The sequence below is a fragment of the Electrophorus electricus genome, chromosome 8 (assembly GCF_041902795.1).
Source record: "Electrophorus electricus isolate QZ-2024a chromosome 8, ASM4190279v1, whole genome shotgun sequence".
Classification (NCBI taxonomy): Eukaryota; Metazoa; Chordata; class Actinopteri; order Gymnotiformes; family Gymnotidae; genus Electrophorus; species Electrophorus electricus.
Window position 1 is genome coordinate 10792501 of NC_137504.1, and position 27290 is coordinate 10819790.

Sequence of the window (27290 nt, forward strand, 5' to 3'; positions counted from 1 at the left end):
ACCACGTAACTAAACTGAGCGGTGCAGAGTGTATACATATTTATAAGCAGCATTTAGGACCCTTGGTGCAATTTTGAAGAACTGCAGATAATACTTGGTAGAAGTGCTTTTTGTGTCTCTCAGTGGGTGCAAGGGAGATACTTTAAATCCCAGGTGAAATAATGTGGATGCATATTTCGCAACCACATTTTCTTGAGTGGAATTAGAATAGCTCTTATCTAGACACACTTCACCAGCAGTGGAGAGTTGAGGAAGAATGAAGTGGACATGGTGTATAAGCTACAGAGGATGGCTGTAGGTCTTGGGTGCAGTACTTGAGTGTAGAGCTGTATGATACTGTTTGAGAGGCCCTATTCCTAATCTGAACGCAAGCCAATACAGAAGTAGTTTTGTTAGGATGAGTTTCAGTATGATATTTGCCATGGTTTTATGTAACTTATAAAATAAACCACATGCTCACTCATAAAAGTGGTCATAGCGATACGTTTCTTTTACTCTGTTACAGCTGAACACTTTTTGATGTGATATTGATCAGACTTCTTTATTTGCAGCATTGTTCCCCAAGTTTTTATCCTTAGGGTTTTTATTTTAAATGTTTGTTTGTTTTCCATCGTAGCCAATTCCCACCCATCAGGTAATTCCCTTCCACACGGCAGCTGCCAACCAGGGAGGGTGAGGACTGTTACGTGCTTCCTCTGAGGCAAATTCAGCCAAACACCGCGTCTGTTGAGCTGTGGTTCATGCAACATCAGGGCAGCATAACGATCTCGGAGGAGAGCACTATCCATACCCTTCTGATACATGAGCTCACAGAGGCCCGTGACTGGCTATATGTTGCTATAATGAACAGGGGAAGGAGAGTATGCTAGAGTTTTGCTTGAGTTCTGTTTCCAAGGTAACAACTGCCATGTGATTTTGTTTGGCATCTCTGCCATTGTTTGTCATGTGAATTCCCAACCCTTAACTCACTTTATTTACTTGTGTTTTGTTTCCCCACATTTACCTGTGTGTGTATGCCTCTTATTCCTTTGTGCTGATGATCAGTTCTTTGTTTTGGTAAAAGTTTATTATGTGAATTTTCTCAATGTACATTGTAATCTCATTGAGCTCACTTGTGTTGGAGTTCTCCTGTTTTAGTTTCTTGCTCTCAGTTTGTTGTTGCTTTTGTTATTTCTTTTAATAAATTTGGCTTGCACTTGCATCCTGTCTTGCGCCTTCAACTTGTGACAGACAAAATTGACCTAAATAAGGACACAGCGAGTTGAGTTGGTCTGGATATTAGAGGAGGCTTCTGCTTGATTTGGTATGCCCACCAACATGGAAGAGGAACACCTAAGCAAATGTCAGCACATCATTTTGTGGACAGCTTGGATCTGTTCCGGCAAGTTTGCCTGTATTTAGATTTGGCTCTTGTCAAGCTACATAGGATGAGCCAGATCCTTATTATTACTTCCTTCGTTCCCTGACGAGGAGGGTCCACATTGCTGCTCTCCTGTGCCTGACTAAAGTCCTGTTGCTCATACCTGTTCAATGGCGTATCTAAAGAGCTTCTCAATGCTGCCCACTGTGCCCCAGTGGCCACACCCCTGCAATGCATCAGTAGCCTACCATCATACCATTTGGCCTGCCCTTCCAGAGAGGGTCCTTCTGGCCTGCCCTGAGCCAGAGCTGAGCCAGAACTTGTAGGCATTCCATTCTACTGTGGCTATTTCCCCAGCCTGCTGCCCATTGTCCCAGCACCACTAAAGCTGGAGAGGGTGGACAGTGAAGCTATGAAAGGAAATCCCACTACGCACAACTAAAAGCATCAATGATGCAAGAGAAGACAAAAGGGAAAGCCCATGCCAGAGCCAGGGCCACGGTCTCCTCCAGAGTCTGAACCACAGTCTGCTCCAGAACCAACATTGTCCTATCCAGACCCAACTCAGGGTTGACCCCTTCTCTATACAGGGATCTGTTGAGATCATTACTGTTCTGTCAGTAGATTCCAGTGAAGGTCTCTCTGCATCCTGCTCCCATGAAAGTGCAGATTATTCTGAAAACTGAACCTCCAGACCCACCAGTCACCTCATTCCCTGCACAGTCATCTACCTGCTCTGCTCTCTGATCTGCTGTTCCTCCTGCTACCCCATTCTCTGTCAGCCTAGTCTTTCACTTTGGTCCTCAGTCCCTGGTCTGTCCCCCAGTTCCCTGCCCAACCGTTCATCTAGTTCCCTGCCTAGCCAGCTGTCCAGTTCGATGTATTACTGCCTTTTGTCCTGTCTAGTACTCTCCTTCCCCTGTCTACCTCATCCTGTCTCTGGCCAAGTTTTTGTCCCTGTCACCATGTAGGATCCTGTGGCTGTTACTCTGATCCTCCCTGTCCATTTGTTAGCCTCTGCATTTTTTCCAGTACCTGTGTGTGTCTCGGTTCCTGTCCCCGTTACCATCACTGTAACTGTTCCCATGTCCAGGTTCATTAGTCCCTTGTTCAGTCTCCTTTTGTCCCATTTTATGCTGTTTCCCTGTCCAGTTCCCCACTTCTTCTGTCTTTCAGTCTCCTATGTTCTTTAATGCCCCAGGTCCATATCCATCCCCTACTCTGGTCCCAGACCCTCAGGCCCATCACCACCTCATTCAGCTCCTGTCTCTGCTTCCATCACTGGTCCTGTGTCTATCCAGGTTCCTGTCCTGGCCCTGCTCCTACCGCATGACACCTACCTCTGGTCCATTGTCTCTTCCTGCCTTAGCACCAAAAAGAGGGTGTTTCTGTCATGGTTTCCTGCTCCTTGTACTTCTGTGAGTTCTGGTTCCAAGGCACCAACTACCATGTGGTTTTGTTTTGGTTGTCAACTTTATCATCTCTGTGTTGTTTAAATCCAATTTACTTGTGTGTGGGTGTGTGTGGGTGTACACTTCTTGTCTCATGTCTTCATTGTTGGTTCTTTGTTTTGTTGAAGAATTGGCATGTGAGTTTCCTCAGCATATGCTATATTGCGTTGATCTCATTTGTGTTAGGCTTCTCCAGTTTTAGTTTATTTTCTCTTCCAGTTGTTCTCGGTTTGTGTTTGCTGTTTTGTTTAATAAACTCATCTTACACTTGCGTCCTGCAAACACTCACAGTAGCTGGCTGTCACTGACCAGCTCACGTATCCATAAGTTGGAAATATCTTTCTTCTTCTAAAATGAAAATTATTTTTACATTCCCCATGGCCCACTTAATTACAGAGAGCTTGATTACACCTGTATTAGATGGGACATATGCAGCATGGCTTTTTGTTGTTTGTGGGGGAGGGGGGGTTGTTTTTGGTTTTTTAAAACTCCTTCCTGGCAGTAAAAAAGGAGGCAGAAGTAGGTCGGTGTTAAGTGCTAAACTTTTTTAACTGCCATCCCATACAAGACTAGTAAGCTCTTACAGCTGTTTATGTTTGTGTTTGTGTTTGTGGGTGTTATCTGTTAAATCTCTTGTTTACTTGTTAATTGCTTTGGCCCCTTCTCTGTTTCCCATGGGAAGAGAGGCAAGGTGTTTACTGTGACAGCGAAACTTTTCGCAGCTTTTCCTTTGCCGTTAGTTGTCATGTTTTGCTCTGTTTGTGCTGCTTCGTGAGGGCGGCGGCTTGGTGTGATGTCTCGGTGGGGCACAGGCCTCCTCTGATTGGCACACAGTGGTTTGGTCGCTATCGCGAGTGTGAGTGGGAAAAAAATAACAAATAGTTGCTTTTAAAAACAAGTAGAAAGTTCAAATAAGCCAGTGGGTGGGGGGCAGAGTGGGAGAGCGATCGGAAAATAATGTTGGCATGGATGAGCAGAGCTTGTTAAGGAACCAGCGAAAGGGAACTACTACATTTCCCACAGTTCAGAACAAGGCCACGCACATTTTGTCTTAATGAGTTTCACTTTTATTTGCCTGGGCTTATAAATTGTCCTCATCTCTTATGATTTAACATCAGTTCCTATTTCCAGACACGTTTGAATGTTACATGCAACTGTGTATTCACACGAGCCCGTGAGCCCCAAAGTCAACAGAGTGCCGATGAATAAATTATGATTGGCTAATCAATTAATTTACCTCCTACTTGCCATGTTGCAATTAGTGGCTGTCTAATGCTGAAGGATTACATTGCCTGAAGGGTGATGGCTATGGCCTTAGTCTTGCCTGTCACTATCCGTGTGGTCATTAATCTGTGTGTGAGTGTGTGCTTTCGTGCTTTCGTGCATGCATGCATGCGCATCTGTGTCTTAAGTGCCTGTGTGTATAAGAGAAAGAGAGGGAGTGTGTGTAAAACAGTGAATGAGTGAGTAAAGGAGTGAGAACGTGAGAGAGTCCTGGGCCTGAGCACTGCTCTTTTGAGCTGGGGTTAACAGCATCAGGTCAGCATGTGAATCTGTCTCTGCTGTAGCACCTTTATTGGTCCCTTAGTCCTCCCTGGCACCTCATCTGTCTCCTTCCATCCATCTCTCTCACTCAAACGTCCCTCCAGTTCTGTCCTTCTATGGCACTGCCGCACGATTTTAGCTCGCAGCCCAAGCTTGGTCAGGCTCTCTCCTGCGATTGGCCCCGGTGCCTCTCATGCAGTGGCTGTTGGAACAGACAAGCAAAGTGCAGCCTCATCTGCCTTTGGGCTCTCTCTGCTCCATACACAGACATCCCTCACTCGTTCTCATTTCGCATGTTTTCATGACACCTGCGTTCATTTGGTTTATGTGTTTGGTTTGTAGATTTTTATAGAGTTTATCTGAAGTAGGTGCAAGATCTATACAAGCAAGTAAGCAAATAAAATCAATCCATATTCTTCAACAAATTTGCACTGTACAAGAACCCCTTTGGAATTCCGGGCTAAATCCTGGGTAAAGTGTTTAAAGGGCACATGTTTACTTGTTTGTTTCATCTTTAGCTCTTTTAAATGATTGCTTAGTGAGCCTTTATGTTTATCAAGATCCTCACGAGAACTTCAGAGTGCATATCATAACCAAACTGCCTGAAATCAACATGCTTGAGGGAGGGGAAGATCCTTCACAGAAAGACGTAAATATTACCTAATGATAGTGTAGGACGGGGAGGTTTAGTGAAGTGTTCAAATAATCAGTAAACCCAGAACAGCCTTCAATGCCTTCAAATCATTCCAGAGTATAAGAAGGGCATAAGACGGCATATAGACGCTGACAGCAGTGAGATGAGTCATCATGAACAGAACACTTTCCCTTTTTTTCCCTTTTGAGCCAATTTTCAATTTACTTACAAATGTCACATCTGTGAAATTACACACATACACACACACACACAGATACACACACAGTGAGAGGATGGTCCAGGGAATGGAAAGGTTTTCTCTCTGTCCACTTGAGTGCCCTCATCCACTCCACCTCAGACATACTCAGCTCAGACACATAATGATCTCTACTCCTTCCCCCTAGCACTCTCTCTCCCTCTCCTCTTTTCCTCTTTCTCTCTCTCACTCAAAGCTCTCTCTCCCTCTCCTTTCTTTCCCCTCTCTGTCTCTCTCTCTCTCTCTCTCTCTCTCTCTCTCTATCTATCTCTATCGTTGTGGGGATGCCGGCTTGTGTTTTTCAGTATTCGCTCACTTTAATCCCATGGGGAGCCGCAACCACAAAGACACACTAACACACCCCACAAAAATGTGGACCTGGGATTCCGGACCAGCATTAGAAACGTGGAGTGGGTTCAGGCGCACTCCCCGTTTTAGAGCCGGAGTAAGCTGAGCAGGGAGTGGCTGCGGGTTTAAGCGCTGGACATGGGGACAGGCGATGGAGGAGCAGGTGATGGAGATGGAGAGCCAGCGGAAGAGCAACAGTTGGAGGTGCGGGGAAGGGCCCCAAACAGGTCCGTCGGAACCAGTCCAGAGGCTGGCCTGACCCGGGAGCAGCATTGGAGCCAGGCCGATCGCTCATCAAAGCTGGCCGCTTCACCATCCGCCGGCCTCACGCACAAGCAACAGCTCGCCATGGCAACCCAGCCTGGCGACCTAGCCAGCACATGTGTGCCATTAGGGTGCAAAGGTTTCGCGAGGTCCAGGCTGGCCACTGTCCAGACCATGTAACACTGCTAAGCCTGGTCCAACACACACTCCCAGTGTGAAAGAAAAGCAAGCAGTGAATCGGAACTGTGCACCGGGTGTACAGGTTCTGCCACTAAACTCTTGACACCCTGTGTTCTGGGAGGGCCAAGTGCTTTTTATAGTGCTTAGAAGAGAAGCTTTAGTTGTTGAGCAGCGCACTAAGGATAGGGCTGAAGTTTGTGTTTTCACAATGACACAAGTGCTGGAAATGGGAATGGGGCTATTTAGATAATAGTTGGTTTACTGTTCACTTAAGCCCTGAGGATGCAATTTACTCCCCTAAATAGGCCATTTAACGAATCCATTTAATGCGTAGTTTCCCAGTAGAACAATGCAAGTGTGGCTCCACTGCCACCCCAGCCTGCTAACAGTCATTAGAGCGTAATAGCAGTGCGCGGCCGGTCCAGAGTCTCAGCCCGAGGGCGTTATCCAAGCGTATGCCTTGCATCCCCCCTCTTTCCTCCAGCGCCTTGGGCCAACGCCATGCCACCTCTCCCCCCTTTCTCTCCGCAGGCACTTCCTGTTCAAGACGCCTTCGGGGACCACACCCCTCTTCAGCAGCTCCTCCCCCGGCTACCCGCTGGCCGGCGGCTCTGTGTACTCGCCCCCGCCGCGTCTCCTGCCGCGCAACACCTTCTCACGCAGCTCCTTCAAGCTGAAGAAGCCCTCCAAGTACTGCAGCTGGAAGTGCGCTGCCCTGGTGGCCATCGGCGCTGCCGTGCTGCTGGCCGTGCTGCTCTCCTACTTCATAGGTAAGCGTCTGCTGCCGGGCCTGCTCCCCCACCCCCCACCCCCCGCCTGCAGCCCTCCTCACCTCCTCTGTGCCAGCTAATGATTATTTAAAAGTGTGCGGAGAGGATTTTTAGAAACCTGTACCAGCAGGATTTTTAGAGTTTATAAACCTATATTTTTTAGATTGTTAGGGTTGATGATGTTTTAATGAGGCTGCACTTCCAAGGGGCACGAGCCCTTCAGAGTGTGTGGCATGGCTTTCAGCTTCCTATTCTAGAATAAGACATGGAACTCTCAGTGTGGGTCCACCAGCCTGTCCGCCTCCCCCAGTGCCTGCTGATGTGCTCCCCCAGCGCTGGGGTGCAGCATCTTGTTTTCGAGCAGCACAGGCATTGTGTTACATGCCAGCATGCGAATGCCACTTCAGTCATTAGACTGGCACAGGAAGACATTAGCGCAGGCTCTTAGGAAACACCTGTGCTCACAAAGCTGTTCTTCCGTTCTGGCTGTTTGGATGTGTTTTCTCGCCTGATGTGGAGTGCTAACTGTGCTGCTGCAATGTTAAAGAGGTATTTTATTTTGAGAGAAGCCGAAGAACTTGGAGCAGTTGCCGGGCTCCGATGTGGTGACCTAGAGCCAAACGAGGTCCAGAATGAAATGGGACTCCTGCTACCGCCACAGTTTCAATTAGTTCTCTTTTATGCACATGGGCACACTTATATATATATATATATATATAGATCTCAGAGCATGTAGCATTGTGTGCACTTGCTGGATCAGAATGAAAGAATTTCAGCTGCTCATATTTGTTATGATTAGCTGAAGCCATTTAGGTCTTTTTAATGTGCACTATACACTCAACGCCCATGTTATTAGAAACACCTGTCTTGTAACTACACCCACCGGTGCCTTTATGAGCTAGACTTATCTTATAGGTGCTTTTTATAGTTACAGTTCCACAGAAGCCCATCTGTTGCTGTGCACAGTTTGCTAGCCCCCTCCCCCCTTTGCACATTACCAGTCAGCTCCGACCAAACCTGAAAGATGGTGGTGAGGGCCTCCATCACACTCCCTGAATATTATTCGAGTGCCACTCGGTTGTCAGTGAGCATGATGGTGCCACGGTACACATGTCTGTGTCACCGCTGGGTTGAGGTATCATTCAGCAGTCTGACAACAGCACCCCTCTTGTCAGGAAGATGGCTAGGACATGTTGCACAAAGCAAAAGCCTTTTATACTTTGAAGGTGGTTTTAGTAAATAAGCAGTTCTGAAAATGGGCAGGGAATGTGTACTGACAACTGACAGTCTGGAGATATATATATATATATATATATATATATATATATATATATATATATATATATATATAGATATAGATATATATATATATATAGATATATATATATATATATATATATATAGAGTCCAGTTCCATATTTATAGGGCAGTGTTAGTGGTTAGTTAATCTGGCCTTCAAAAACACTTGCTCACTACACTGCCATTTCCTACGGAGGACAAGGGGCACCGTAGGGTCTTTGACCCAGCGCTGCATTCTTGGGCACTATACTATCATGATAAAGCTGGGTTACAATGACCCAATTTCTGACCAGATATCGTTCAGTCAGTCGTATGGGTAGAGACTGACCCATGATGATATAAGGGTATAGGGGGATAATAGACTGTACATGCCAATAGCTGGGCTACTGTTTGTAATGCACGTGTGAGTTAGGTGGGGTCAGACAGATGCCCGTTGAGTATAGGTCTCATTAAGTGTTTATTTTGCATAAGTTATTTGTCACCGATGCAGACATTAGTGGTGCAAGGTACAGGAGGGAAGATTGCGATTTTGCACATGTAGCTGGATAAGCGTGGTCAGTGGCTGCCTTCCAACAGTGAAAGCTACGTTAAACGTCACTGAGCTCCTTGAGTCTCTGCCAACTGGACGGAGGTTTTGATGTTGCATTTCACTTCCCTGCACCTTGGGACCTGCTATGAATGCACATGTGACAAATAAACTGATTTACAGTTTCATTTCAAAACCAACATTCTCCAAGTTCTGGTTGTGTGGCCGTCACCTTTATCATCTACCTGTTATAGATGCTGCCAGCTTGTCTCATATAATTGTATTTATAGCCGTGTTTGAAAAGGGCGCGTCCCGTTTTCGTCATGCTGTTTAAACGCACTTGGCATACACGCTAGCTTATTTTGTGTGCTTACAGCACTGTGGCATTTTGTGTGTGTGCACGTGTGTACGCACGCATGTATGCTGTGCGCTGGTGCGGTGGTGTGTGAAGCGCAGTGTGAACTCCTGCACTACCTGTGGGTGTGTGTAGGGAGCGTGAGACTCCAAGGGAGAAACCCACAGCTCAGTGAGCCCACTCCTCTGTGCCTGAGGCAACACGTTGCACCCCAGATTCGCAAGCCTACCTCTCTCCCTCACTCTTTCTTTCTCTCTCTCTTCCCTCTCACAGTCTTTTCTTCCTTCCTTTCTTTCACTCTCCTACTCAACCTGCCTGTCTTCTCCTTTCTCTGTCTCTGCGTTGTCTCAGTCCTCTTGGCCCTTCTCTCCAACCTGCCTCCAAGAGTGCAATGCCTTTATCCAAAGTCAATGCACAGTTCAACGGAAGCAGGCTCTATTTTCCCACATATTAAAAAGAATGCTGGGAAAAGAAGAATGCAGGTCAAGTGTGTTTTTCATATTTCTTATTACCAGACCTGTCCATATTCGGTTGTGCCCTGTCTGACCTTACACGCTCATGTTGTACCTGTTATCAGCAAAAGGTTACTGTGGTAAAACCACCGGCCTCAAGCCAAGAAGCACTTTTTTAACAGCCAAAAGAACATCCAGGCACTTCGTCGACAGTCTCCTCCGCATATATATTTCATCCTGGACAGTGGCTGCAGAGAACATTTTTTTGTCATTTCGCTGGCATTTCTGAAGCCAGACCTTGACGACGGCATCTTCGTGTCGCGGGTTGCTAGGAGATGGGATGCTGCGGTTGTAGTGCGGGAGACGAGGCAGGGCTGTGGCGGGTCCTGGCTGCAGGAAGGGCACTGCGGCTAATCTCAGGTTAATTGGCGAAGAAGGATGAAAGAGGAGAGATAAGCAAGTCAGTATTCGGGTGTTAAAGCACTCAGCCTCATGCTTGCTCCTCGTGGACACCCGTGCTTGCAGACCGACGCGTTTGGGCATGTACGGGCGCCGTTGGGCTGCGGGGTGGCAGAGGAACTCAGCCAGAGCAGGAGATCTGGGCCTGAGCAAAATCTGATTGATTGCAGCATTAAGAGATGCTGACAAGTGTAGGTTCTCAGACTGTAGGCTCACAAACTGAGGGGGAGTGAGAGAGAGAGAGAGACAGACAGAATTCTTCGATTTGCTATAAGTAAAGAATGATTTACATCAAGCTAAAGGCTGACAATATGGTGTGAGCACACAGGAAACAGCTGGCAAAAACACATGTAACATATGCGCACTTTCGCAAGCACTACAGACGTTTGTTGCCATGCTGGACTAAAACATGCACAAATCATAGCTCTAATTACCTTTTCTCCTTTTAGCAATATAGTTTTACACACTGGTAATACATGTGCATAAAGGAACAGATGCCCAATTTCTCTTTGCAAGTACCAAACTATCATATCAAATATCTCAGCTTTGTCTTTGAAGAAATCTTGATAAATGTGAAGGATTGTTTTTCATTTATCAGAATTATTTCTAGGGTACACGGTCTCGTGACAGTATTGATTGTATGGCAATATGAATCATATTGCAGGGTGAATATATCATGTCATCCCCTCCCTCGTGGTTACTCACTCACACCCACCATCTCTGCCTCATCACTCAGTTACACAGTGAGTCAGATGTCCATGAGAACGGCTACAGCAGGATGTCAGTGTGAGCAGGCCGCCAGAACACTGCAGCGCCATGTTACCTTTCACTGCACTTAGTCCATTTCAGTCTACACACACACATGCATATTTGTGCGTGTACACACATACACACACACACACACACACACACGCACACACTTTGTGTTCCACAACCTCCAACTGTAACACTTGCTGACCTCCATTTCAGGTCATATCTTCCTCAGCCATTCCCAGTGCCATCTAGGCTAACAGGCACTCTTTCTCTGTTACATACACAAACACACACAGACACACACTTTCTCTGTTATACACACACATACATACACATAGGCGTACACACTTACACATCAAGATGCTGGAGATTCTCTGCCTCTCCGAGATAAAACGCACGCCAGACAATCTCTAACCCACAGCCTGGCACTTCCTGCCTGCCTCACTACTGACACACTCCAGCCTTATTCGCCTCCAGCTCCAGATAAAAATGACACCACTCTTCACACACACACACACACACACACACACACACACGCACAACTTTTTTCCTCCTTTTTTCACCCTATGTTTGTTTGTTTTGTGTGTGTGTCTGTGTGTGTGTGAGAGCTGTATGTGTGGCTGGAGCTATAGGCAGATTGTGTGTGTGTGTGTGTGTGTGTGTGTGTGTGTGTGTGTGTGTGTGTGTGTGTGTGTGTGTGTGTGTGTGTGTGTGTGTGTGTGTGTGTGTGTGTGTGTGTGTGTGATATAAAGTGTGGGAGTTAGCTTAGTTGTGCCCTGCAGTACTGGGTAGTCACACCCGCCTGATCCAATGACTGCTGGACAAGAGGCCAATGGATAAGGATGAGAGAGCAAGGGGTGGGCGGGATTTATATTGATAAAAGCAAAAGTATGTGGACAACTGACCTTCACACCTATATGAGTTGTCTGACATCCCATTCCAAAACCATGAGTATTCATATTGATCTAGTACCCACGTTGTGGATATAACAGACTCCTTTCTTCTGGGAAGACTTTCCACAAGATTTTGGAGCGTGTTTGGGAATTTGTGCCTATTCAGTCAAAACCATTTGTGAGGTCTGGCATTGATGGTGGACGACAAAGCCACCAATTGACTAATTCAGTGGGGTTAAGGTCAACAGGGTCAAGTTCAGGTCTGGGTGGGCCCTTGGAGTTCCTCCACACCAAACTCACCAAACCATGTTTTAATGGACCTCACTTTGTGCGCAGGGTCACAGTCATATCGGAACAGGAAAAGGTCTTCCTCAAACTGTTGCCATAAAGCTGGAAGCACATAAAACTACTTTCTGTGCTGGAACATTAACATCACCCTTCACTGGAACTAAGGGCCCGAGCCAATATCCCTCTTCCACCAGACTTTACTGTTGGCACTATGCATTCTGGTAGGTGGTGTTCTCCTGGCATCCGCTACACCCAGATTCAGCCATCAGAATGCCAGATAGCCAAGCGTGATTCATCACTCCGGAGAGCACGTCTCCACTGCTCCAGAGTCCAGCACTGTAACGGCACTCTAGCAAACACTTGGCATTGTGAATAGTGAATCTGGGCTTGTGCGCAGCTGGTCAGCCCTGGAAGCCCGATTCAGGAAGCTTCTGACACCCCGTTCTTGTGCTGACATTGCTTGCTAGTGAGCGACGCAGCAGAGCACATGTGAGATTTAAGTGCTATGCACACTTGGCAGCTCTGCTCTGTGCGTTTACATGGTCTACCTTGTTGTATCTGGGCTGGTGTTGCTCTTTTGTGCTTTCCTTTCATAATAATTGCACTTAAAGTTGCCCAAGGCAGATGTAGCAAGGCAGAAATGTCACAAAAAACTCATGGCATCCTAAGAGCTCTTGAGTACATCCCATTCGATCGACAGTGGTGGTCTGTGGAGATTGCAGTGATGTGCTCGATTCTGCACATTTGTTAGAAAAAGATGTTGGAAATAGATGTGTTAAAACACCTGAACCTAGTAATTAGTAGGGGTGTCCACATACCTTTGGCAATACAGGAAAAAATCAAAGATCAAACCTACATTATCGGGACCTGCAAAATGGCTTCTCTGGATTTTTGGTTAACAGGGTCAGACTTGTGTGTGTGTGTGTGTGTGTGTGTGTGTGTGTGTGTGTGTGTGTGTGTGTGTGTGTGTACATCGAGACTATTTTCTGTCCTGGCTCCAAGATGGTGGAATGAACTCCCGCTTGCTGTCCTGACAGCAGAGTCCCTTGCAGTCTTCAAACGCAGACTGAAGACACATCTATTTGCAGAATATTTAAAGGACAACTGACCCTGCTCCCATATTGACTGACTAAATTAGTACTTATTGTAGGGTGTTGTTTATGTTGTTTAACAAACTCTAGCACTTATTGTTTATTGCACTTATCATTGTTTAAGATAGACCTTATGTGTTTTGCACTTCTAGGTATCAGCATTCATCCCTGTATTCTACAGTATTCTAGTTCATTGGTATGTTTAATTCTAACCTACTATACTGTACTTGGATATATTCTATGAGTAAATGACAAAGCACTTTTGTAAGTCGCTCTGGTAAGTCGCTCTGGATAAGATATATATGACACTGACAACTTGTAAAAACAAGTCTGTGTATGTGCATGCTAGAACTTTCCAAAACTCACATCCTAAAATCACTTAAACTTGTATGCCTGAAGCAACTTGTGCATGTTTCGTGTGTGTGTGTGCAGGGAGGACATGACACTGTTTGGATAGTCTGCTCAGGGCCTTCAGGTCAACAGCAGCAGGACAGCTGGAACAGCACACTCTTTAAAAGGGAGCGTGAGAGAGAGCGAGAGCAAAAGAGAACGACAGAGAGAGAGAGCACGAGAAAGAGCTGATGCAATCAGAGGGAGTGGGTCCTCGGGGGCCTGGCCCTGCCAGAGCTGTAGCCCCTGATTAGTATTCACTCCAGTGGAACCAGCCCAACCTGTGAACCTTGGAGTTAAGCACACATCAAAGGTGCACAGAAGATCAGCAGCACCTAAAACAAAACTTTCACCTTAAATCAGGGGATGAAAATTAGATTAGATGATTGTGTGTGCGTGCTTGTGTGTGTGTGTGTGTGTGTGTGTGTGTGTGTGTGTGTGTGTGTGTGTGTGTGCGAGAGAGAGAGAGAGAGAGAGAGAGAGAGAGAGAGATGCAACAAAGGATTAGCAAAGCTTAATATACTGATGTTTACCTCTTACCTGAATTTCTCATATGTTCCCTCACTCACACACACACACACACACACACACACACAGGCATGCCTTCTCTCTAAGGGTCTATGTAGTTGGTGACACAGGAGGTGGTTGGTTAGGGGAATGATCACCAGTGTGAGAGGCTTCTGTAAGGTCAGCCAGATATTGCTGTGAAATGAAGCTGGGTTGCGTCAGGCTAGGTGAGGTATTGTAGAGGTGTGTGTGTGTGTGTGTGTGTGTGTGTGTGTGTGTGTGGTGTGTGTCTGTATGTCTGTGTGTTTTCCTCAGGGAAACACTCCATTGGCTGTTTTCCTTAGAACAGCACGTGGAGGTTGCACCCGTGCCTGAGGGAAACAAGGAGATAGTAAATAAATATGTCATGGCCACCATGGTATCTATATTGATATTGCTGCTTTTAATTGTTCCCATAGTCCCACTAGTTGGATTATTAGTATTATATCCATGATTGTCATCACCTTCATGTGTATTGTCATTACTATATCATACAGAGAGAGAGAGAGAGAGAGTGTGTGTGTGTGTGTGTGTGCGTGCACGTTTGCAGACCAAGGTTCCTGAGGAGCAGGGTTTCTTCCGTAGGCTTGCTCCGCCTCCTGGAACCAGCTGCCTGGTCTCTGTGTGTGCTCACTGGGCTCGGCTCCACTCCCTGGCCCCTGCATCCTCCGCCCTTTGTAGTTGCACTTCAAAGCAGTGTTAGCTTTAGCCGTTTGTGGCTGGCTGGCGCACGGCCTGCAGGGAATGGCCCCGCTCGTCCATAAGCCCCGTGCCCGGGCCAGTCCACACCGCAGAGATCCGCGTGAATAATTCAGTGGCCGGTGATTATCGATTGTTGTGCTGGCGGGTGCATGAGCCTTAAGGACTAGCTACAGAGTGGGGTGTGGAGTTGGGCTAAACACCGCCGCTAAGTGATGTAGGAACCAGATGGGATCCATGGCGTAGCCGAGTGTGTGTGTGTGTGTGTGTGTGTGTGTGTGTGTGTGTGTGTGTGTGAGCTTTTTTGTCTTGAAAGGAGAAGCAGGCACACATAACACACACACACGTACACACCAGCACTGTTTCTAGAGGGCTGCCCATTAATTGAGTCAGCAGTCCATGATGCCGGCTTAGTCACCCACCACCGCCACCCCTCTGTCTCTGCTGGCAGCTACAGAGCTTAGCCCCTACCCAGCTAATCCACCCCTACACCTCCCTCCCCTTACCTGCCCGCTGACCACGAGCCCAGCGGCTCCTCTGAGGAACCAGCCACGCAGCTCACAGCTGCTGCTCCTGGGCTGTGCATATAACGCAGCTCAAGGAAGGGATGCTGACCGCCTTGTATGGACAGCTGTGTTCATAGCGCACAGACGTCTGACGAGACTGATCTGAGAACAGCCCTCCTGCTCAGAGATGTTCCACAACAGCGAGCCTTTAGATTGACTTTTATTCCCCCACGTCTTCCACTTTTCGCGCTAGCAGTACGTGTTCCTCATCTGATGTACGGCTGACAACCGCTCCTTTGAAGCCTTCAGTAATTCCCCCTTCAAAATGCCAATTTCCATTTCACACCTCAAGTGGAATTATTGTGTGTTGTAAGCACTTTTCACACCCTTCGAATAGAAACAGATGCAGCGCGAAGTGTGAACGTTGTCATCTCGTAATCCAAATGGGTCGTAGAACACATGTTGAAGGGTGACGGCATTGGAGCCCCGCGCCCGCGCCCGCGCTCAACAGGCTGAGCAAGACGCACTGCAACCCTGTGTTCCATCAGAATGCTCCGTTTGCTGACGAGCTAAGTAAAAGTCTGTCCTTGCATGAAACAGGGTGGGATTCTCCTCTCATCGGCCTCAATCCATCTCTCCATCTCCCCGCCCCCCATCTCTGAAGAGAATATTCTACTTCTTGTTGAAGGAGTGAATTATACATAGAGATTACATAAAGTGTTCTGCACCATCTCATGAATTTCTCATCTAACACATTTCCTCTTAATAATTCATGCATATTGCCCAGGCTTAAAATGAGTTTGTCGAAGTTTTCCCCCAGATGTAATTAGCTGGGCTAAGTGCAATCAAGCGACTCTGAGTTGAACACCAGCACTACCTGGCTGCATGCCTCCAGTGGGGGGCCATGCCGGGAACGGCCAGCCCTTCCACTGATTGTTTATCTGTTTGTCTAATTGTTTACCTGTTTGTTTTGTATATTTATTTCATCTATCTAGTTGGCAGATTACTTGGGTAGGGTTTTTTGTGATTTAAAAGAGGTGTGTGCGTGCCTGTGTGTGTGCGTGCCTGTGTGTGTGCGCGCAAGCACGTGTGCGTCTGTGTGTGTGCGTCTGTGTGTGTGCGTTTGCGTGGGTGTGGGTGTGTATATGTGTGTAAACATGTTTCACATACCCCTAGTCCGTTTGCCACATTTTATTAATTATCCACGGTGGCATAAACACTAGGGTGTAAGTACTGAATAATTTGGGTCTTACTGGTAACGAGCATACAAGTTTAATTAAGCATCCCGCACGCTTCCCCCCCACTCGCTTAGTAAAAAAGCGAGAATGCAAATGTTGATGGAAAACTAGGGTCACACCCTCTCTCTCCCTCCACCTGTCTGGGTCTGTCCACGTGCAGAAGTGGTCAGGGCCTTGTTGTCCATCTCTGGTCCGTCATGCCCGTCACACTGCCCCCTACAGGCCAGCAGGGCGTACACCCTCAGTAGCGTTTTTCCAGCTGCAGGGATCCGAGCTGTCTTCCCTTCCCCAGTCTGTACAGGCTCCAACTGGACTGGTTTTGGGAGAAGAGGGCTCGGCCCATTTGGACAGGCGAGGTCAATAAACAGATGCGCACGGCGACGGCTGGACTCACCGCCGTCGGCCGTAGCTCACGAGGAGCGGCAGTTTCACGCCCGAGCGCCACAGTGAAATCACGCCATGCACAGATGCCCCAGTAAGCCTGCCCACCTGGAGGGGAGACTGTGGCGTTAGTGGCCGTTGTGTGCAGTGAATATTGAGGAGGCCTCGCTCGGTGTCAGGGCAGGGGGGGCGGGGGCCGGGGGCCGGGGGTCCAGCTGCAGCCTGGCGCTTTGAGAACAGTTTCAGTGGCTACCATCTGCGTGTCAGTATGTGGGTGATGAACTGCTACAGCACACAAACCCATCGTTCCCCTCTGTGCCGTTAGAGGGAGAGAGATGTCGCAGATGAGAAGAGCAGAAGTGAGAGGAAGGAAGGAAGGAAGAAAAAACAGAGGAGAAGTGAAGGTGAAGGGAAAAGAAAGGGAGAAGGGAGCGATAGAGTGAAAGATAAGACTGATTAGAAGACTGAGAGATAAGATGGGGTGATGAGCACTAAAGGGGTGTGTGTGTGTGTGTGTGTGTGTGTGTGTGTGTGTGTGTGTGTGTGTGTGAGCAACAGAGTAGCTGACAGCAGAGCAGTAGATAGGCTAGAGGAGTCAGCGCTTTCTTTTGGCCTGAGCAGACATTTCACACAGGAATGATAAGAGGGCCTTTAGCCTGCTGCATCCATTCTAGTGTGTGTGTGTGTGTGTGTGTGTGTGTGTGTGTGTGTGTGTGTGTGTGATGGAGAGAGAGAAGGAGAGGAGTAGGAGGGCATTGATTTTGTGGGGATGAGATTTAGGGGTGATGGAGGACTGTGGACGAAGGTGAGTCATTATCGCTAAGACTGCAGACATCGGCATCTTCTCTCAGAGGTGTGTGTGTTAGGTATGTGTGTGGGTGGATGACTGAAATCCTTTTTTTTTTTAACCTGTTCTCCCTCACTTGTTTGCTGTTTCCTCTTAAATCATTTCTCAGAAGTACATCTCTGCCATCATCATCATGCTTGCATCCAAATTTGTCAGTTGCTAGGCGATCATTCTGCACCAGGCCTGCACCTCACCATTAGACCCATGTGCACTGTGCACTGAGAGTGGGAAATTCCTTCAGGGTTCACGTCGAAGCACAAGAACCACATCAGGGCCTCTGCCAAAAAAAATTTTAAAAACACAACAAAAGCACAGAGCATATCCTTGCCGTCTGTCTGCCACTTAAAAACTAATTTCATCTTTTGCGAGGCAATTTCCTGCTCCCCCCTCCGTGGCGCTTTGCTGCGGTGTTTGGAGATAACCGCTGCTCTGTTGGTGACGCACCGTCATGGAGCGCCTGACAACCTCCTGGCGGACGCTCTTGGAATGAGTCATCGGGGGAGAGGCTGATGCGTCCCTGTCTGGACTGACGGCCGCTTCTCCCCCGGTGGGCTCACCTGAACTGTGTGTGTGTACGTGCGTGTGTGTGTGAGTGCATGTGTGTGTGTGTGTGTGTGTATGCGTGCGTGCGAGCCAGCACCAGGTATTGTAGCTACTTTTTGCTCTCGCATTGAGTTGGAGGTGCTGTATGCCATAGCTTGGAGGTGTGATATACCGTTAAGTTCGGTGAACATCTCTCACTCATTCTCTCTCTGTCTCTCTCACTCTCTTACACACTCTTTTACACTCACTGTCACTCCTTCACTCTGACATTCTATCTCTGTTTCACTTTCTTTCCTTCTCTCTCTCTCTCTCTCTCCTCCAGCTCTCAATCTGCTTGGGCTGAATTGGCGTCTGAAGCCTACAGATGGGCACCTTGTCAGTACTGGCCTCAGTACGGGCATCCCTGGCACCGGCGACGTGGCAACAGTGCCCTCCGGAGGCAGAGGTAAGAACAGACCACATGCCACTTCTGTCAGTGCCATTCCACCAGCTGGAACAGCTTATCATGGAAAGCTGGTTGACTCAGCACACATGGAAGGCTTGCAATGGCTCTTTGGATATTTTAGAATATTGCTGCTAGGAGCTGGTGTTAGTTAAGCATGAAGGACAGTTCCTATGTGCACACGTTTGCCTCATACAGAAGCCAACTTGATGTGCGTGTGTGGGTGTATACGCACAGACAGCCTCTGTGTGTGTGTGTGTGCGTGCATCCGTGCGCTGTCTTAAGACTGAATGCGGATAGTGTGGGATTTGTGTGGCGCAGGACCTTTTGAAGGCAGGGTCAGTGTAGGAATGGGCAAAACCAGCCTGATGCCTCACAGTCATGAGTGACTTTCTGTTTGTTTTGATGGAGAACTGAAGCAGTTGGGCCTTATGTCCCCATCGCACTTCTTCAGCTGTTTTGCTTTTCAATGTCTTGTTGGTGGAGGCGTGGGGCTCACCCACACATGACTGATCTCTCCTGCTGCAACCTCCCTGTTCAGCACCCAGGACTGGACAACTCCCACTGACCATAAACAAGGACTGACATTGATCACTGTGCACACAAACATGCATGTCCGTGCACGCACGCACACACACACACCACTGAGCTGCTCTTCCGTCTAATCTCTTAAGATGAATCCTCCCACAAAGGAAGACACTGGGGAGATTGTTAGTGAGCCCAATCACTCATCAAATGGAGCAACCATGGAGTGTGTGAGTGAGTGAGTGAGTGAGTGTGTCATAATTGTTGAGAGGTGGAATGGAGATCTCCTGTGTAGAATCAGTGGAATGTGGGCGTGATGTGGGCAGGAAGACGGTGTGTGAAATGGGTTTGGGGAATAGGAACTCTCTATGAATATCTCTCCCCCTCTCTCTGAATATATATATATATATATATATATATATATATATATATATATATATATATATATATATATATATATATATATATATATCTTTCATACTCACGGATTCTCACTCTAAAGTGTTTTATCCGACAATCTGGTGAAAAGGTTTGAAAATGCTTTGATGTAGAGATACACATATACACACACTGCTAACCCAAACGCAAACTACTAACTCATATATACACACACACTACTGATGCACATGTGCACATACAGTGCCAACAGAGTCAAATTACAGTTATTTATTGTGTGCTGAAGACGCTCCACCTGTTACGGATCTGCCCATTCAATTCCACACCCTCGTCCTCTACATCTGCCTGTATGGCATTTCGGTTCTTCTCATTGTTACAGTCACACTTGAGGACTCCAGTAGGGAAGCAGTCTACACTAGTGCTTATGAGCCCTTTGTGTGCAGCACGTTTCCAGTTAGAGCATTACCAGCGGACTGGTTTGAGTGGCGCTGTGTTACGGACAGTGTGAAGGCAGTCTGGGTCTAAGGCAGAAGAGGGGGGAGGAGGAGGACCTGGGCCGGGGGGATACAAGCCGAGGGTTTATTGGCTGTGAGGGGAGCGGTTCTGCTCGGCTAAGCTCATGTCAGTAGTGCGACTGCTGAGCTATCGCACATGCAGGGCAAGAAACTCCTCCCCTTATACTGCCTCAATTTCTCTTTTTCGCCTTCCATCTCTGCCTCCCTCTCTCTCTCTCTCCTTCTCTCTTGCTCTGTCTCTTTGTCTCTCTGTTTCTCTCTCCCGCTCCCTCACTCTCTCTGTCCCACCCTCCGTTTCTCTCTCTCTCTTTTCGGAGCATGTCTGTGTCCGTGTTAATGAGAGGGGCTGGAGCAGGCTCCTACTGGTTGAGAAGCAGAGCAGCATTTAACAGGCCTGTCACTCACAACTGTTTGTGTGTGTGTGTGTGTGTGTGTGTGTGTGTGTGTGTGTGTGTGTGTGTGTGTGTGTGTGTGTGTGTGTGTGTGTGTGTGTGTATGTGTTTTGTAGCACAGATGAAGACTGATCAGTGTAGGGATAGAAACCCTGCTCCCTGCTGTTTCTCTTGCTCTACTAACCCTCGCTCTCTCTCTCTCTCTCTCTCTCTCTCTCTCTCTCTCTCTCTCTCTCTCTCCATATATGTCTGTCTGCCTGTGTCTCTCTCTCTCTCTCTATCACTCATTCTCTGGTTTAAATGCAGGGGGAGCTTTTTTCCAGGCAGGGAAACAGTAAGTCTGTGCTTATCAATGCACATAAAACACAGAGAACAACATGTGGACTGACAGTTAACACAGAGAGGGCTGTAACAGATACCAGCTAGACCCTGTGTCTGTGTGTGTGTGTGTGTATGTGTGTGTGTGTGCGTACGCGCACATGTTCACATGCATGACACTTCGTGTATACCTATGTACGCTCTGTAAAATCAAATTAGTCGAGTTTTCTCAAATGGTGTATACACAACAGTTGCCTTGAGACATTCAAATTGGCCTCATTTAATTTAGTTTAGCTTGTACTGATAAGTGCAACATACAAATAAATTAGTTTAGGGCTACAAAAATAAATGAATCAAGACAAATGTTTCCGTGAACCACTGGGGTAAACTGAATAGTTTTACTGTGTCTTAAGAGCTTTTCTACTACCTTACCTTTTTAAATGTGTGTGTGTGTGTTTGTGTTTGTGTATGCGAGAGTGGGCATGCATGTTCGTGTGGGTGTGGGTGTTTGTGCGTGAGCGTGTGTCAGGGCCAGTGTGCTGCCGAGCTGACTGGGGGTTGCTGTGACATGGCCACACAGGCAGTACAGCCGTCTGCCTTTCTCTGGAGAACAAAGCCTAACAGGTGGAGGGCCAGCAGAGTCACCTCCTTTCCTTCTCTTCCTACCTGTGAACTCGCTCACTCACTCTCTCTCTCTGAGGAGCGTGTGTGTGTGTGTGTGTGTGTGTGTGTGTGTGTGTGTGTGTGTGTGTGTGTGTGTGTGTGTGTTTGTGGGCAGTTCCATGATGCTTCACAACACTCTCTTGGGAGAAATGGGTTGATGGCTTTGGCAACCCACACAGCAGACTCATTAGCACAGAGCACAGCCTCTGTGGGATAAAACGTGTTGATCTTCCTGCTCAGGCTCTCTGCAAATATTTTCAGATGGAGCAGAAACTTCTCTCTCATTTCCCTCTCAACTCTCCTCCTCTCTGCCCACTTTGCCTTTGTCTCATCCATTTACTTCTGTATCGCATCTTTTTTTTTTTTTTGTAGTTCCTCCCTAGCATGAACAAAAAACAGGAAATAGGACAAAAGAGTGCAGTATTTACTAAATAATTTACAATTATAACTCAGAGACAATATTCACCTCTCTCTCTCTCTCCTCCTCCAGGCCCATGGCTGCTGAGGAACAGCAGTATAAACAGTGGTGAGCTGGAGGTGGGCCGACGTGTCAGTCAGGAGGTTCCCCCTGGCGTGTTCTGGCGCTCGCTGCTGCACCTGCGCCAGCCTCACTTCCTCAAGTTCAACATCTCCCTGGGCAAGGACGCCCTGTTCGGGGTCTACATGCGCAAGGGCCTGCCCCCCTCCCACGCCCAGGTAGGCCACGTAGGAGCCCACTCCCAGCACCTGCCTCCTATGACATGCTTTAAGCTTGGGAAATGCCAAGGGCTGAAAGAATAACCACAGAACATAGGGAGGGTGAAGGCAACCGTGGTTGTTGGGGTAATCGGAGCACTAGGGGCTGTGACCCACAGACTGGGAGAATGACACCAACAGATCATAGGAACAACAGCCGAGATCTGTACAGCAGAGTACAGCTAAGATACTACGCAGGTCTCTGGTAGAGGACCCGAGCTTGAAGACCAAATTTTTATATATATATATATATATATATATATATATATATATATATATATATATATATATATATATATATATATATATATTAAAAAAAGGGAGAGAGATTGAGTGTTTGGCACAGTATTTTTCTGTTCCGAGGATTGCACTCTTCTGGACTGAGATTGATGTTGTCATTCCTCGGATCTGTTGGAGCCACTCCAGCTTAGGGTTCACAGCCCCAAGTGGCCCCATCACCACTGGGACAACCTTGGTGTTAAATTTCCACTTTCTCTATACGTCTCCTTTCAGTGCCTGATTTTTTTTTTTTTTTTCCCTGTTTTCATATTCCGTCATTTGGATTTCTGCACTTGGGACTGCCACATCTATTACCGTGGCTGTTTTCTTCATCTTATCTTCCATCACAGTGTCTGGTTGGTTTGACACTGCTTGTTTATCTGTCTGGATCTGGAGACAGTAGATCTAACACTTCTGGGCCCATTCCCCCCTCCTTCCAACTACCATGCAGTTTTTGATTGCTGCATCTTGGGTGGAGTTCCCTGTGAGGAGTTTTCTGGTCTTGACGTTGGCTGCTACCACCAGCTCCTCCCTTGGCCAGTTTATTGTGCCCACTGGGTGTCTGATGACTGGCAGTAGGTACGTGCTTACGGCTTTGATCTTGTTCCCATTCAACTGACTCTTCAGGACCTGCATTACCCTGTGGATGTTGCTGTCCTTCTCGTTTCTTCCTCGTGGTTCCTGTGTGAGAATCCCCAGATATTTGTAGCCGTCCTCCAGGTCTGTTATGTGGCTCTGTGGTAGTTCCCTCGGCCCTGATCACTGTTCCTCTTTTTAGTATCATTCAACCACACTTCTGCAGCCCAAATGACATTCCAATGTCCTTGCAGTATACATGTTTCAGGGGTAAGTGCACTGTATTGCAGTTAAAGATGTAGGGAAGTAAAAAATTTGCAGAGTAGTACACCAGGTTTTCAGAGAAGCAGAATTTTTTGAACAGAGGTCCTTCATCACTTGCACAAGCAAGGAGCTTCTGAAGTTCTAGAAGGTCTGTATTAAAAATAGTAGATTAGTAGATGTTTTATGTTGTGTTTTCTGGAAACCACAACTTTTACTTATATATTATATATTATATTTTATAATATATAAAGAGAGTTTGGTCCATATTGACATGATAACATCACCCAACTGCTGCAGATTTGTCGGCTGCATATCCATGATGCGAATCTCCTGTTACACCTCATCCCACAGATGCTCCATTGGATTGGGACTGTGGAGGCCATTCAAATACAGTGAACTCATTGTAGTGTTCAAGACATTAGTTGAAATTAGATTATTTAAGCTTTGTGACATTGAAGTAGCCATCAGACAATGTGTACACTGTGGTCTTAAAGGGATGAACAAGGTCAGCAACAACAATCAGGTAGGTTGTGGTGTTTAAACAATGCTCAGCTGGTATTAAAGAGCCCAAAGTATGCCAAGAAATTCTCCCCCACACAATTACACCACCATCACCAGCCTGAGCCGTTGATACCAAGCAGGATGGTTCCATGCTTTCATGTTGTTTACGCCAAATTCAAACCCAAACATCTGAATGTCGAATTCAAGACTCATCAGACCAGGCAATGTTTTTCCAATCTTCTGTTGTACAATTTTTGTGAGCCTGTGTGAATTATAGCCTTAGTTGCCTAATCTTAGCTGACAGGAGTGGCACCCGGTAGGGTTTTCTGTTGCAGTAGCCCATCTGCTTAAAGGTTTGGCGTGTTGTGCATTCAGAGATACTCTTCTGCATACCTCGTTCGTAACGAGTGGTTATTTGAGTTTGTTATTTGACTGTTGCCATTCTATCAGCTCAAACCAGTCTGCCCATTCATTCTCCGGTGACTTCTGGCATCAACAATGCATTTTGCCCAGAGAACTGCTGCTCACAGGATATTTTCTCTTTTTCGGTCTATTCTCTGTAAACATAGAGATGGTTGGGCATGAAAATCCCAGTAGATCAGCAGTTTCTGAAATACTCAGACCAGCCTGTCTAGCACAAACAAGCATGCCACATTCAAAGTCTCTTAAATCACCTTTCGAAAGAAAGGCACCATTCTGATGCCGAGTTTGAACTTCAGCCGGTCGACCTGAACATGTCTATATGCCTAAATGCATTGAGTTGCTGCCATATGATTGGCTGATTAGATATTTGTATTAACGAGCAGTTGAGCAAGTGTACCTAATATAAACTCCACTCTCTCTCTCTCTCTCTCTTTCTCTCTCCTGCTTTCTGCACAAGCCTTTTTTAAATCTTGTTTTTCCCCCTTACCTGCATCCATCTAATTCTTTATCTTGTCTCTCTTGTCTCTGCTCCCCCCAACCCCAAGTATGACTATATGGAGCGGCTGGATGGGAAGGAGAAGTGGAGCGTGGTGGAGTCTCCACGGGAACGCCGCAGCATCCAGACGGTAGTGCAAAACGAGGCCATCTTCGTGCAGTACCTGGACCCCGGCACGTGGCACCTGGCCTTCTACAATGACGGCAAGGAGAAGGAGCCTGTTTCCTTCAGCACCATGGCCCTGGGTACGGCGCCACATGCCCCCCCTCGGTACCAGCCCGCTCTCCCGGTGGCACTTCTACCCCGCGGCTTGAGCAGGGCGTTTGGTTACACAAAGCTGCAAGTGTCTCTACTGACTCATCAGAAAGGAAGATTGAGGGAAAAGTAGTAATGGGTGTGTTTTATACCAACAGTAACAGAGATGCAGATGGAGAGGTAGGTAAGTACTTCTAGAGAGTCCTAGACTCCCAGCGCGGATGAGTGGTGGCTAATAGACTTGTGCTGCTCTTCCCTCAGACTGCGCTGCAGTTGGAATGCAGAGCAGGTTCTTAGCCATAAACAAGCGCAGAGAGAAGCGCTATAGAGAAGCGCTGAGCCACTCCACGTCTGTCTCTTCTTCTTAAGCCAGGGAAAGGCTGCTGACACACGCGTGCGCACACACACACACTGTTCACAGATTTCACCGGGGGCCTCGACAGCACATTTGATCCAACAGACTTAATGCAGACATTTACTGAATTAGGGAAAAGCCTGGAATACTTACTGAGTGTTATGCTGTTAAAATATGCTTACATATTAAAAAATGTTAAAACGAGCCTTAATACTGCAAAAGTAATCACAGTGTTGGTAGCAATGGATAATTGCTTAAAATTGTACCGATGATGATGATTTTAACGCCGGTATGCGTATTCTAACGTGCTGCCGTTGCTGTGGTTCCTCCTGGTTTCGGGACCTGCTTGACCACTTCAGAGCCATTTACGTGTGTTATTCACCCTTCCCCCGTAATGCCGTAACGACCAGCCTCGCCCGCACACACTCCTTCAGACTTCTGTCGCAAGTTAAGGGGGGCCGCATTACCCACCCGTGTGTCGGTGTTGTGCTGTGAGCCTCTTACTCGCGGTGCTCTTGTATCCAACACTCCATATAGGTTCAGCACAGTCACTAGTCTGCCATGAGGCTGTCTGCCAGAATGCTGCCCACCAGATTGTCTCTCGCGCAATTGGGCACTCTGCCTTACCCTGTTGTTGTGGTTTTCCTGTCCCAGCACCCCGCTGCCGTGGAGCCCAGAGGAGGATGTCTTCCACTCAGAGTCGGACCGCTCCCGAGGGCTCTCCGCCCTCACATCATACACACTTGGTCTTTGCTTCCGTTGTCCTCCGTTTGCGCATTGGTAGTCTAGAACCTGGCAGAACCTCCTTTGTGACAATGTCTGTTGAAAAGTGCACTATACAAATAAAGCCGAAATTAATTGAATATTGACGCTGCCATTGGCAGATGCAGAATATTGATCACGAGTCTACAAGCAGAACTTTTATTACTTTGAGCCCAGCATCTCTAACATTAGAGTACCGCACGGGCTCAGTGTTGTAGACGACTTGAATATTAATGTTAACATGTGGTTGGTTATTAATCCAAAGCCAAAAGCACCTGGCTGTGCTGGTTTATTTACTGATGTATACACAGACTTCATGACTTGACTGTAATAAAATCTCTCCCGTTTCAAGAAGGAATGTAAACTTCGGGGCTCCGCCCACTCCTTACCAGTCGTTAGTCACGGCGTGCCATTAACACGCTCCGTCCTTCTGTTCTGTCACTTCCCAGACTCCGTGCAAGAGTGCCCCCAGAATTGCCATGGCAACGGAGAGTGCACGTCAGGAGTGTGCCACTGCTTCCCCGGTTTCCACGGCATGGACTGCTCCAAAGGTGGGGCCCACCCCGGCGTCCAGCTCTCAACAACCTTCTCCTCTCACAGCTCCCTGCTGCGGCCTTCAGCGGCACACGTGCTTCACTTGCCAGTCCTGCATACAGTATTTGAACAGCATTTTAACAGATTTAAATACGATACGAATCTCGCCCTGGTTTGTGATGCCGGCTTCAAAACGTCACACCAAAACACTGCACTGGAATAATGTTTGCTCGGAGGTGTAGCTTAGCGCTGCCTTAAACGGGAGCTGAAAGCTAAACGAAACCACTCACCCTTTAAGCCCGTGGCGAAGGAAATAAAGCTGGTGGCTCGCGTCAGGAACAGCGTGCTGGCTTTAAGCTAACGTTTAACAGTTACCGCACTAGCCACGTGGCGCTGGAGTAATCTCACTGAGTTACGGCGTGGTCTCACAGGAAGGAAGGTTCAGGGAGAGGGAGAGTTGGGAGGGAGGGAAGCCTTTTAACTGTAGGACACGGCTCAGTCGATGCCGTATCTGCCAGCCTCCGCCACTTGCATTCATTGTCTGTTAGTCATATTTGGGTTGTGTCATGTCCGTGGGAGTTTCAGGGTGTTTGAGTGCAGTGAGGGATGTTTATGCCTCGCCTGTGTCTATGCCACTGTTTATTGTGGGACATCCAGTGTCCTTTTTTTTTTTTTTTTTTTTTTTTTTTTTTAACGTTTTCTTATCAACAGCCATAAACATTGATATTTATTACGACATGAATAATAAATATCTGCCCACCAGCAGCAGATGTGCTTGTTTTGCC

General features: G+C 47.3%; 1 protein-coding gene across 5 annotated transcripts in view; it reads left to right on the forward strand.

The window, feature by feature from the left end:
* Positions 1 to 27290, forward strand: part of tenm2b (teneurin transmembrane protein 2b) — a 170805-nt gene that overhangs the window by 125071 nt on the left and 18444 nt on the right. For 4 of the 5 annotated variants that reach the window (XM_081720200.1, XM_081720201.1, XM_035527054.2 and 1 more), the window contains 5 exons: positions 6570 to 6808; positions 18397 to 18519; positions 21816 to 22021; positions 24649 to 24844; positions 26421 to 26522. In XM_081720200.1, the coding sequence (XP_081576326.1) occupies positions 6570 to 6808; positions 18397 to 18519; positions 21816 to 22021; positions 24649 to 24844; positions 26421 to 26522 (866 nt within the window). Of the gene's footprint in view, positions 1 to 6569; positions 6809 to 18396; positions 18520 to 20968; positions 21287 to 21815; positions 22022 to 24648; positions 24845 to 26420; positions 26523 to 27290 lie in introns of those variants that run through there. The other variant, XM_081720203.1, reaches the window with a different exon arrangement.